General features: G+C 35.4%; 1 protein-coding gene across 3 annotated transcripts in view; it reads left to right on the top strand.

Annotated features, from left to right (window-relative positions):
* Positions 1 to 13488, top strand: part of PCDH15 (protocadherin related 15) — a 952630-nt gene that overhangs the window by 790731 nt on the left and 148411 nt on the right. For all 3 annotated transcript variants that reach the window (XM_070262649.1, XM_070262641.1, XM_070262642.1), the window contains one exon: positions 3244 to 3360. In XM_070262649.1, the coding sequence (XP_070118750.1) occupies positions 3244 to 3360 (117 nt within the window). The remainder of the gene's footprint in view (positions 1 to 3243; positions 3361 to 13488) is intronic.

Genomic DNA, 13488 nt, shown 5'->3' with positions numbered 1-13488 from the left:
CAAAATTTTCATTATCTCTTTCCCTTTACGTTTTATGGAGAACTTGCTGTTAATTTGTAATCTCGTCAGCACGTTCCTGTTTTCCTAGTATGCTCATTAAAAAAGGTTTTTAAATCTGTGGTCTGCAAAGTAGAAATGGTTTCTGTGATTATTTTACACTTTAATTTAGAAAATAAATAAATGAAACTCATTTTCTTCCTCCTAGCTAACTGTACCTTCAGGTGTGCTTTTATTTTCATGGTACATGGAAACAAATTCCAAGTTTACTGGCACACCATTTCTTTTCCTGAGAAAAGCATGGTTGAGAACCATGGTAAAATTCAGAATACTCTTTAGAAACATGAAAAGTAATTTTTATTCCGACCAACAAAAATTATAACCGCAGAAAGCAAACTATTATGGGTCTTGATAAAATTGTTAACAAGAGGACAGAAAGGGAAATTTCTTTTTGCCAATACTGCCCTCTAGTGGAATAATGGGACCGTGGCGCTTATCCTTAATTTGCTGCATAATAGAGCGTTCGTACAGAAGCAAATTTATGTATGTTTTTCTTCAGACATCCCCGGAGCATAAATATAATGAACTATTGATTATGCTCGTTGGCATTGCATTTCAATAAATTTTCCCATTTGAAATAATGCATTGTGCAAGAACTATATGCACTGGCTGCATATTTTAGCCACAGTAAAGGATTCTAATCCCAAAATATGTACATTGTATCATAAAAAGAAATACTGCTGCAATAAGTGTATTGATTTATTCTTCATCCTGTCAATGGCAAGCAAACTAAAGGGGATGATACCAATCTCTTGATAGTCTTCAGTTATTTACAGCCTTAGGTTTGTATCTAATCAGTTTGTGAGGCTAGATGATAAAAACGTCCATTGTGCATTCAATTAGAAGGTGAATCCAGTGAATAGTTTCCAGCAAGAAAAGGTCGCTGTACTCTGCACTGTTAACAGCTGTATTGAGATCACTGAAAAGTCACGCATTTTTTTCCTGAAGAATCAGATTATGCAAAAAGTACCCTGTGAGCCAGCCCTGAAGGTCTAGTGGTCAAAGTTCATCACTCTTACTGCTTTGGTGGCCTGGGTTCGTTTTCTGGTCACGGAACCACACCACCTGTCTGTCAGTTGCCATGCTGTGACAGTGGCTCACATAGAAGAACTAGAAGGACTTACAACTAAGGTGTATAGCCACTCACCAGGGGCTTTAGAGAGGGGGAAAAAAGAGGAAGATTGGCAACAGATGTTAGCTCAGGCGGAATCTTTCCCTGCAAAAAAACCAAAAGTACCTTGTAACATTAAGGTTTTAAATGTCCGTTGAGGGGAAAAAAGAAGAAGAAAATTTATAGGAACGTATTGAGATAATGAGTTTATGACACTGGAAACTCATACACAGGAGACGATTGGGCTCCTTTCCTAACCTAAGTTACAATTTAGGGTACAAGAGGATTTCTACCCCTTCGGTTACGAGATTCACTCGTTAAATTAATTGGCACTCTTGAAAAGAGCAAGAGGAAGTGTGCATGCAAGCGTTTTATATATTTACGCCCTGTCTGGAACCTCAAGATCAATACGCAATGCTGCCCTCATTATAGAAAACCAGTGCTTCCTTGGTTCATTTACTTGTTTAGATTCAAAAGCTCACAATTTATAAAGAAAGCCTTCTGTTTTTACAGAGGAGGTTGTGAATACTATATATCAAGACAGAAGAAATGATATTTTTTATTTTTCAGTTTTGCTCGTAGTTCAACACTTCCTAATTCTTATTAGAGTCTGCAGGGTTTTTCATGTTCGTAACTCAGAAGTCAACTGTATTATGAACATAAAAGTGAGCTCTGTTTGATTGTAATAGATAATTATCCTGAACTCTTTGCAAAAAGAGGTTTTATAATCAGTTAATTAGTGTGTTTCCCATTCATATTGTACAGGAAAACTGTTGTATCAGAGCAACTATCAAAGACTATGCAGAATAATTTTTTCTTTTGTTTTTAATAGCAAGTGAGAAAAAGATGACTTGGAGAGTAAGATAATCACCAAATTTAGCCTTGGATTCAAATATACTTGGCCCAAAACAATGCAGGGTATAATGGTTATTTTAAAATAAGTAAATTTAAGAAATATGAATCAGTACTGGAGAAAAAGCCAAAAAAGATTGGCAACAATTGTTAGCTCAGGTGCCAATCTTGAAAACAAAAGAAATATGAATCAGCCATGTTAAAGAGCATTATTTTTGAGGAAAAAAAAAAATGATGTACTCTTGTTCTTAAAAGATAAAATGATTGAGAAAAAAATGGTCTTACTCTTAGGTGATCAGATTTATTTGTTTGGCTCTTCCAAACAAGTAGATTAATTTAGGCAAAGTCACTAACCCATCTGCAGAATCGGTCTCTTTATCTGTCAAATGACAGTTAAGTGACATGAAGTCAGGGACTTCTTTTTCTTGAGTCATCACAGTATCCTCAGTGGGTAGCATTGGGTCATAAAAGTGGGAGGAATTTGATAAATATTTGTTTAATGAGTGACACTACATGAATAACAATGCACTTATATCACTGCCTTGTGAAAATTAAAAAGATGTATAGAAATTATTTTGAAAAAATCCTTAAGTAAATTAACATTGTTTTCTGTCTATAAGAACATCTAATCCTAGCACACTATTGTGCTATAGGGAAAACATCCTTAAACCATTTTCCATTTGTGAAAATGTAAGATGGGAGCAAAGGATATTTCACAGTTTGCATTTGAAATGTTCTAATCATATCATTTGCTAAGTATATAAAGAATTTTCGGCTGCAACAGAAACTTTAAAAAGCTTTTTAAAAACAACAACAACAACAAAAGACATCTTCTATGCCTGTCTCATAGAATGGCACTTTTTATAAAATTTATTCTTTCTTGTTTTCAAAGTTCAAAACTGTATCATACTATTAGAAGTATCTTCAGAGAAAATTTTAAGCATCACTCTAGTATCTAAAAGGTGTATTTGGTGGGGTAGGGGAGTGACAAACTGTTTACTCAAGTGGAATGGCCTTCAATTGAGATCACACACATTAATGTTTTATAGGAACTCAAAATCTCCTCTTGGGTGCCATTCTGACGTGAGAGTAATGGAATTGAGAGGACGGAAGTCTGACAGTGGCAAATGGGTTGTGTGATATGAAGAGAGGGAGCTGGTCTAGTAACTGTGTGGTTAACCCGGTTTCAAGTGAAGCACTAAACTCTTAATTGTGTTTTACAGGATATGAATGATTATCCTCCAGTATTTAGTAAACGAATCTACAAAGGGATGGTGGCTCCAGATGCTGTCAAGGGTACGCCTATCACAACCGTTTATGCTGAGGATGCAGACCCTCCTGTAAGTAGAAGACATTGATTAATACTCTGAACTGTGGTGAGGAAAACCTTTGACACTCATAAATGGCCCAGTTCCTAAGACGACACAGTCTGGGAGTTTCACTCGATTTGCTCGATGCATTTTGTGTACTCTTGCCTGTTGTATCCCCAGGTAGGGACAGTATTTCAGATGATTATTGAACTTAGACAATTAGGGATTTGCTTTTTGTTATACTAGAATTCAGAATTAACTATTCACCAATTTATCCAGCACTAATGATAAATCTGTGTAGAAGGTATTGTCTCCATTTGGTATCAGTATCATTTGCGTTCTTTATAGAACAGTGTAAGCTTAGTTTAATCGAAGTAGATTTTAGGGGGCCAGCCCTGTGGCTGGATAGTTAAGTTCATGTGCTCCACTGCGGTGTCCCAGGGTTTTGCCAGTTTGGATCCTAGGCATGAACATGGCACCGCTCATCAAGCCACACTGAGGTGGCGTCCCACATGCCACAACTAGAAGGACCTGCAACTAAGATATACAACTATGTACTAAGGGGGATTTGGGGGAAATAAAGCAGAAAAAAAAAGATTGGCAACAGTTGTTAGCTCAGGTGCCAATCTTGAAAAAAAAAAAAAAAGATTTTACCTTTATGTGTTTTCCATTTTATTCATATATGGCTATTTTGTTAGCAAATTCTAAGTCAACATATGACAATGCTTATATTGAATGTATTAATTTTAGTAAACTAAAATCTTAATATTGCTTTAAGGACATATTTAATAGATTCCTTTATTATTCAGAATTTTACCTCTTTTGAGATATCCCAAATTGACTTTCAAGTTAGAGGATTTTCACTGGAAACATTGTTATAGCAGAAGTGAGTAAATTTTTCTTAATGTTGTTATCTTAAAGTATTAAAAATAGCATGTAGAAGTAATAGTATTTATATAAAAATGCCTTCTGTAAATAACTTGAGTGCTTTGTAAATATTAGTTATTTATTCTCATGATAGTCAAATGATGAAGATTTAAACTTTTACTTTGAGCGAGCTCACACTCTAAGTCAGTGGCTGATATATTCTAGAAAAATATTAAAAGTATTAAATAAACCATTTTAGGAAAGTGAGAGAATAGAAAAAGACCTGAGTTTTATAAGTGATTTAGAAGTTCTATTTTGTATTGCTAGTATAATTGTATTTATGTAATGCTATTTATTTAATAAAAGGTGAATGGCAGTCATAAAATTTTTCAGTCTCAATTATGACAAGCCATAGAAAGTCTTTTGTGACTATACGGTCTTGAAAAATAATAATGTTAACATGAAAGCAATGACCTTTCCCTCAGAAGCTTCTTTTCTTGAGTGCGTTAAAATGTCTTTGAAACTGATTTATTGCATCTTGGGAAATGTGATAGGCAAAATTTCATAGCCTTGAACACACCAATAGAGGCAGCGAATGTGAAATTGGTAGCTTGTCTGCTTTTTAAGTAAACTATGAAAGGTACAAAATACTTTGAAATTAGGGATACGTATTCAGTTCTATTCAGGCCATACATTTTGAGCACCAGCTCCATGTTGATCATTGTGTGAACCAGATTTTGCTCTACAGAAACTGACAATCTTATAGGAAAAAGAGAACTCTGCATAGAAATGATAACACACTGTACTAAATGAGCTTAAGCAAACCCAGCATCTTAAAACACTCGTATTTCTGAGAAATTTTCATTAGCGCAGAATTTAAGATAGTGTTAAGTGTAATGGCATTAATGATGAGAGACTAAAAATAGGCCTACTCTTCAACTATATGGGACAGAAATCAAAGTCTTAGCATGGATGGCAAAATCCGTGCTTCACCTTTTTGTACCTGTGACCTTGGTATTTGGTTTGACGTTCAGATCACTCCACCAATGTGAGAGAAGTTGTCTTTGTCTGTTGTCTGTTCTATAAAGAAGTTCAATTACTTCTGTAGAGTGTTTATCTGGAGAGAAGGCCCTGATTTTACACCCTGAAGCTCTTTTATGGAAATTTACCAGGCTCAAACTCCAAATTTCTTTGGAAGAAGTGCTTAGGCTTGCATTCCCAGTAGCAGTTTTTAACATTTAATATCTAATGCAGAGTTTTCAGTAGATGAAAGGTGGATGCCAGTCATTCAATGGCAAACATGAAGATGCTTATTTCAGTTACTGAATATATATTTTATCAGATTCAGTTTTGATTCTTGAATCACTAGTTATTTTTTGGTATAACTAATATTCAGCATTGAGGTTTCCAACTATTACAGCAAATAGGATCCCTTAAATTAGCATCATCACAATTTGGCTGTACCTACACCAATCCAAAATGAAAAGCTCAATTCCATGAAAATTTTCAGAAGATAAATATTATATTACCCAATTTTCAAAAATATTATGATTGATTTTTACTTTTATTATTTTATGTTGGTGCCGTAAATACAAAATAAGTATTTTTTGGTGGGGCTTACCTCATGTTTTCTACTCTGTTATTAGTATAAACATTTGTTAATTAGAAGAAGATAGCTTCAATTTCATGTCCTTCAGGGCTCCTGTGTGAGTTCCACTTCTTGGGCCTGTAAGTATCTGTGGTAACACCATGTTTATTTCATGGTTTCTCTTCCAAACTAGAAGGTAAAGTCCTTAAGGACAGGAATCAAACTTGTTCCAGTTTATATTCCCACATCTAACTCTATAGTTGGTACTTAGTAGTCTGTTAGGGAGCATTTGTTGAATAATTGAATAAACGAGTAAATTAATGGTTATTTCTCTGCTCTTCAAGATTGACAAAATGTGCCAGATCTTCAGAAATTTAGTTATTTGTAACTCTGGGAAAATTTCACAATATCTCCAAGCCTAAGTTTGGCCATTTGAGGGCTGTGAGAATGAATTGGGGTATGGGTATATAATGCTTAGCACCGCTTCTGTACCCTCATAAAGCAGGTATTGTTACTATTCAGAAATAATAATTTCCACCACGAGAAGTTGGCCACATCTTCTTCAAGGCATCATGTTTCTTTTGAATGAAGTGAGAACCACTCGTTTTTAAACTAGAAAATAGCAACAACAAAATCCTTTGAAGCATCAGATGGAGAAACTGGGTAAGGTCTTAAAGCCAGAGAGAGCATCGTTACTGAATATAAATTAAGAATTATAAAATGTATGATGTGCAAAACTAAAGTGCTCTAGAGGGAGACGAAAAAATTCTTCTAGGCATTTTTTTTCCCACTGAATTAAATCTGTTAGGACTTTTATTCTCTGCCTTGCTTTTGTGACATCATTGACATTATGTAGTTCACCGGAGATGTGAATAGTGAATGACTGATCATTTTGGATATTAAAAATTGCTAACCTTTTCTCTCTGCTCACCAGAGACTTCTCACTCCAGACTTTCACAAAACAAAACTGCAAGTGTGATTTCTATTTGCATATTTTTATTCTTTCTAAAACTGCAGGCCAAACCCCATGATACAAGAGTTCTCTTTGTGGATAGGGTAAATGTCTGACAGAATGATATCCTTTGTGGGCATGTGGACATTAGAACAATTGAGAGAAATAAATAAATAAATGGAATTCACAGTTTGCTCATTTCCAAGAATGTGAAATATGAGGGACCCCTGAAGGCTTACCTTCTCATTGTTGTATCATTCTTTGTATTGAATGCGTTTTAGGAATTTATAGGCTTCTCATTTAAAGTAAATCAGTAATTGGAACATATTTAGTAATAGCAATTTTGACAAACTTTCTTATTTGCATGTAATAGTGAGAATTATTTAGACATTGAGTACCTTTGTTTTAGGGTTTGATATGCTCCATAAAAAAGATCCCGTAAGTTCTCCATAGTAATTGGCTTTAAAAATCAGTGAGCATTCGCACCACTTTTTTCAGAATTTATTTTTTAAAGAGGACAATAAGTGCAGGTGTGAGGTTTTTTTTTTTTTCCCCTCTGTTGGGATATTGAGAGCTATACTAACATTTCAGAGTTCAGACAAGCTGCCTGAGGAGTTATTTTTAAAGTGTTTTCACAGGTAACTTTAAAACCCTTCTCAATCAGTCAAGGGCACTTTTGTTGATCTCTAGAAAGCAAAAAAAAAAAAAAGGATCAGTTCTCCTTTTGTGTGATGCATACCTTATGTTTTATTATAAATGTCATGACATCACCAAATAAGGCCAGGCAATTATGGCAATCTTCTCAGAATGCTTAACCCTCCAAATAGTCATTCTGTTGCAACCTATTAGCAGAGGGCATGACAGTAGAGTTAAAGCAAAAATTGCTTTTATCCTTGGTTTCTTGCTTGCTTGCTTTGTGTGCAAGCGTTAAAACTTCCGGCCCAGGTGTGTTATAAGATTATATTTTTATCTCCAGATAACATGGCTGTTCTGTATCATTTTCCATCTACACAGCTATTTTTCATCACTCACCACATACCGGCTTGTGTTGTTATGCTATATTGATTTAGGTTATTGCTAGCAGTGTAGCAGAAACTCTGGTTTTAAACATCTGTGCCTACTAGCCACATTTGCTGACCCCAGAGCATGTGGGGGCAATGTACCCAGCTCAGTGGGGTTTTTTTTTCCTTCACATCAAAGCTGTTAGGGAAATAATCAAGAAGTATTTTCCTGATGCATGTCAGCTTGTGAAAATTGAGATGATGTAGCTGCAGCCTGAGTCTCTTTGGTCTCAAATACTTAATTAGAAAGAAAGCACACCATGAAACAGTTGGGATTTGATCTTTAAAATGACAATGGGCTATAATTAGATTTGAAAGTGTAAATGAGTACAAAAGGGAAGGTTTTATGAGGAAGTTTATACATGATTAATGTCTAGAAAAAGCTTATCTAAGTGTTTTAAGAATCTGTGTCACTTTCTTTTTTGTGGTTTATAGATTCTTTTCAAGAGCATTATATTGTTAACATTACTTGAGATCAATATTAGCTTTAACTATTTCAGATGGAAGTGTTGCTCTTCTAATTAAGAAACTGCCATGCTTACCAGGGTGAAAGGGGGCATTTTTTTTCATTGTAAATGGAAATGTCTATAAAATTTAGGAGCTTTTTAGCTTTTACAAAAGTGTTCACCCAGCGATACATCAATGACTTACACCATTTTTTTTTTGACCATAAACCTCATAGGATTAGGATCCCAAGACACTTCAACAAGAGTGATTTCCAAGGGAATTGAGTAAAATATAACAGGATATGTATATGTGTGTATATATATATATATATGTATTTATATAATATTTATATAATTGAGAGAAATGTAACAGACTCTGGGGCTCACCCATAGGCCTCTCTTATGGCTTAAATGATGTGCTTTATTTTGAATTTCTTGCCAGAGAAAAAGGGAAGAGACCCTCTGAATGAATATCTTGGCTTCTCATGATCTGGATTCTTGGCCTCAACACCCTCAAGGCCAGGCCACTGTAACTCTTAGTCTTGTTGTTATCCACGTCACGGTTCTTCCATATTCTTGAATGGTGACAATACTTAGGCAGTAGACCTACATTCAAACATGTGCCTGGCACAACATAGACACTTCATAATGCTTATTGGATGAATAAATCAATATGAAAATGTATATTGTAGACTTAACAGATACGAATATGACAAGATAAAGACAGAGAAAAAGCCACAATAGTGCATATGAAAGATGCCAAGAAATGCTGTAGTTATTCAGAGAATGGAGAAATAAATGTGTTCTTGTGTGGTCTGAGCCTGTTCTGGTCAGGAATCCAACTTTAAAAAGTGTTAGAGGATTGACTTAAGTGAGAGCAGAAAAAACTGGCAGAGAAATGTATCCAAAAATTACAAGTCAAGAGCCTTCATCATATGTTCATGTATTTGTGTAATGTGATTTGAACTCTGTCTGATTCAGTAAGTGTTAGCTATTTAAAAGAATACCTTAGGACTGTATTTGGAAACTCATTTGTAGATAGGAAATGTGGCAAATATGGTTTTATGAATTCCATTTTATTATATAATGGGAGAAATTTAATTAGAATTAATCTTAATTTTCAATTAAGAAAATGGAAGCTTACTAAGGACTTACAAATAGGCAGTGACAACATCAAAGCTACATATTAGGACAATTAACTTGCTGTGATATACAATATTCATTGGAAGAGATAATAACCGAAAGCCAGGAGAGTAGTTAGCAGCTATTGCTTTAATTTAAGTATGATCAAAACAAAGTGGACAACGGAAATGGAGAAAATAGAAATACTTAAAAGCCATTGAAGTGGAAGAATTAAAAGTGATTGGGCAAGAGGTTGAAGATAACATAATAAAAGCACAATCAAAAGTGAATCAAGAGTTTCTAACTGGAGTGATAAGCATATTCATGATATTAGTTGATAGAAATAAGGTAGACAGAAAAGAACGCTGTTTTAAGGAGAAAATAATAAGATCAAATTAAACTTTAAATGATTCTAAAACATCTAAGTGCGATCACCTTCAGAATGATAGTTGACTGATTCCCTCCCCCAGACATGGAGGCTGAGTGAACTAAGTCAGGACGTAGCTAGTGAAGGAGTAATGCTCACTAGATCGTTCCAGGAACTACAGTGCCAGGGCTGGCAGGAAGTTTATCCCTTGCCCAGAGTTATAGGTTCATCGAACTAAGGTGTACATAACACCTAGTCTGAGAGGAGGCTGAAGGTAGATGGCAGGATGGGGCCAAGATTCCTTTGCAAGGTCAACAATGCCATGAGGAAGACTTGAGGCTGATACGGGGTTGCCTAAGCAGCTTTGATCTAATGCCAGGATCCTTTGGCTACATTGAGAGGGCCAGAGATGGATCAGGCAGAAAATACGGGAGTGAGGGCTCAGGAAAAAAACATGGAGTAGGAGCCACATGAATAGAAGTTGAAACTATGAAAGTATATACATTCTCCAAGGGAGAAATCATAATCAGGTAAAAGAAAAGCTTGGAAATAAGTCCTCAGGTTATGCCCTTTTGAGGATGAGCCAGGAGCTGAAGAGTGGAAAGAGCCAGAGAAAGGAAAGACCGAGAGCATAGAAGAAAAATCTGCTTGTGACGTGGTTCAACTGGAAAGAAGACATGTTCAGTGAAGGGAAGGAAATTAAATGGTAAAGGATTTTTTTTTACAGACAGGGCAAGGAGAATGAAATCCAGCTAAATACTGTAGTTCTGTTGACTAGAAACTCATGGGTATCCTTCATGGTAAATTGGCCTCTGCTCTCCGGCAGCTGGCTTAACCTTTTATTTTTCATATGTCTGAGTTATTTTGGGCTATTACTTTTATATATTGGTCAATGTTTTGTTTTTGACCCTATTAGTTTATTTTTATTGCATTTTCTTTGAAGAGTTACTTATGTGCACTTCCTATAAAAATTTTTTGTACCATTTTAATTATATTTCCTGGACTTGTTTACTTATACTTATGTCTGTATTTAAGCCTATACATGATTTATGTCGTTCCTTTCACATCCGAACCATCCATTTTTAAGTTCTTCATTTTGTTGTGTCCCTTGGTTTATTCATATGTCTTAAATATTTTTAGAAAGATATCTACCTTGTGAGTTCTTATACACATGAAATTTTCTTTTGCTTATACATGTAACATACAGCTTGGCAGACTATTAGAGTCTTGGGTTCAAACTTTGCCCTTTAAAACTACACATATGCTTTTCCACTATTCTGGTATTTAACATTGTACAAGCATGAGGCTATATTAATTTTCTCAATTTTTAGGGGATGTTTTTGTTTTTTGATTCTTAAAATGAAATGTTGTCACTAATATATATTTAGAGTTTTTCTCAGTATTAATTATGTCTGATGTATGATGGCCCCTTTCAATCTGCAAACTCACATAGTTCATCAACCCAAGAAAGTTTTAATTGGCTTCAAGCGTAAGAGCTCTAGAGTGAAATTGGCTGGTTTCAACTTCTAAACCTCCTACTGACTAGGCCTGTGGCCTTGGGCAATTCACTTAATTGCTTTGTCTCTCAGTTCTTAGATTTGTAAAATGAGAACAAAATAACATAACTGAAATGTTATACCCCTTGAACAGCAACTCTCCATTTCCCCCTTCCCCAAGCGACCACAATTCTATTTTCTGCATCTATGAGTTTGACTGTTTTAGACACCTCATATAAGTGGAATCATGCAGTATTTGTCCTTCTGTGACTGACTTATTTCACTTAGCATAATATCCTCAAGGTTCATCCATGTTGTTGCAAATGGCAAGATTTTATCCTTTTTTAAGCCTGGATAATATTCCATTGTATGTATATACCACATTTTCTTTATCCACTGATGGACATTTAGGTTATTTCCTCATCTTGGCTATTGTGAGTAATGCTTCAAAGAACCTGAAAGCGCAAATGTCTCTTCAAGATTCTAATTTCAATTGTTTTGATTATATACTAGAAGTGGGAAGTGAGAAGTGTCCTGTGAACTTCTAGCACAGCAGGATTTTATGAACAAATAGCAATGAGAATGAAATGTAAGAACCTAATACTCAATGAAAATAATAAAAGAAAATAATACCATTACATAAAGTTTAAAAAAACACAAAAAGCAAAAATGCACCCAATAGCATCAATTAAATTTTTCTACCAAAGTGCTACATAGTAAACAATACCAAAATATCACCAATTCATTCTAACAAAGGTTTATATTTTAGTTCATGGGTCTTTGAGGCAGCTAGAGGTTGGCTGGCCTTGGTTTCAGGCGGAAGGTTGGGCTCATGTCTACTGCACATGTCTCCTTCTTCAGGGATCCATGACTAAGCAGACCTGTTCTTCACACTGAAAGACAGGATCACAAGAGAACTTGCTAACCACACCATCACATGTAAGGCTTTTGGTTGTGTGTCACAGTCTCTCACATTCTGTTGACCTGACCAAAGCAAGTCACATGGCCAAGCCCAAAATCAATGGGGCAAAAAATAGAGGAAAAAGGAGTAGTTGCTGAACAATAATACAATGTACAACAGTCTAGTTAAAAATATTCTTTAAATGTATTAAAATGGTTGCCTTTGACGGACAAAGGAGGTAGGAGCCAGGTGTGAGGATGAAAGGAGATAAAGAAATGAGAAGTAACTATACTCACCAGATCCATTGATCACAATGTTCCATAAACTAGGAATAATATTTAACACAAATCTCTGTCCCTGTGCTCCAAACGAAATAAAAATCCCTCAATATTTATTATGTGTGTGCATCCAATATTATTTAAGAGTACTGAGTTAAGTATTAAGAATTAAAATTGTCACACTTCCTAGCCTTAGAATTTCAAACTTAAGGAGATAGATATTGATCCAAATTCAATCAAGTAAATAGAAATGGCAAACTGTGCAAAGCTCTTGAAAATAAATCTTTAAGGTGCTGTAAAAGCAGACAAGAGGGAGCCTGATTTTGTCTGGAGAGTCAAGAAAGGTTCTGGAGGAAGCGACTCAAAACGAGCTGAGGTCTGAGAGACAAGGAGACGCGACTGAGGCAAAGAGGCATGGCAGAATTATGCTCTCAAGTGGGAGGAAGAAAACAAAGTTTTAACAGCCAAAAGGATGCAATTTTGCTAGGAGACTAGAGAGGTAAATCTGAGTCAGATCCTTTGGAGTCTGGTAGGCCCTGAAGATAGTGTCAAGATTTCTTGTTTCATCCTAAGAAAAATGGAAGGCTTTAGGGCAGAGGGGGCAGTATCACTAAGGAGTAGCTCTCATTCAGGTTCATCCCACTTTTGAGTTCTTTTGGTTTTGTGAACTGGTTTTTGTGAGGGAAGCTGAATGTGTGCCAACTGTTAGCTTCATAAATTTAAAAAATGTAACTAAGTGAAGAAATTTTACAAGGAATGTGTTATTTGTTATGTGATGTCTTTAGGGGATTGAGTTGCGTTTACCTTTGAAAAACATATTTCCCAAAAGACTTAGTGGTAAATAATCTTAAAGCAAACATTTCTTAGGATATGTATAGTTATGTTAATACCATATCTGTAGAAACTGAACTATACACAGGCATTATATTAAGTCAGTGTCGTCTGGCATAAGGACCTTGCCTATAAGAGTTTTGACTCACTGTAGTGTCACAACATAGTAGTCACTCCAGTTGTTAAAAAGAGGAGAGGCGGAGAGGAAGAAAGAAAAGCACATGAACTTCTCAGTGGTTGCATGGAGAT

Source organism: Equus caballus, chromosome 1, assembly GCF_041296265.1.
Source record: "Equus caballus isolate H_3958 breed thoroughbred chromosome 1, TB-T2T, whole genome shotgun sequence".
Classification (NCBI taxonomy): domain Eukaryota; kingdom Metazoa; phylum Chordata; class Mammalia; order Perissodactyla; family Equidae; genus Equus; species Equus caballus.
This window is presented reverse-complemented; position numbering and strand designations above follow the sequence as displayed.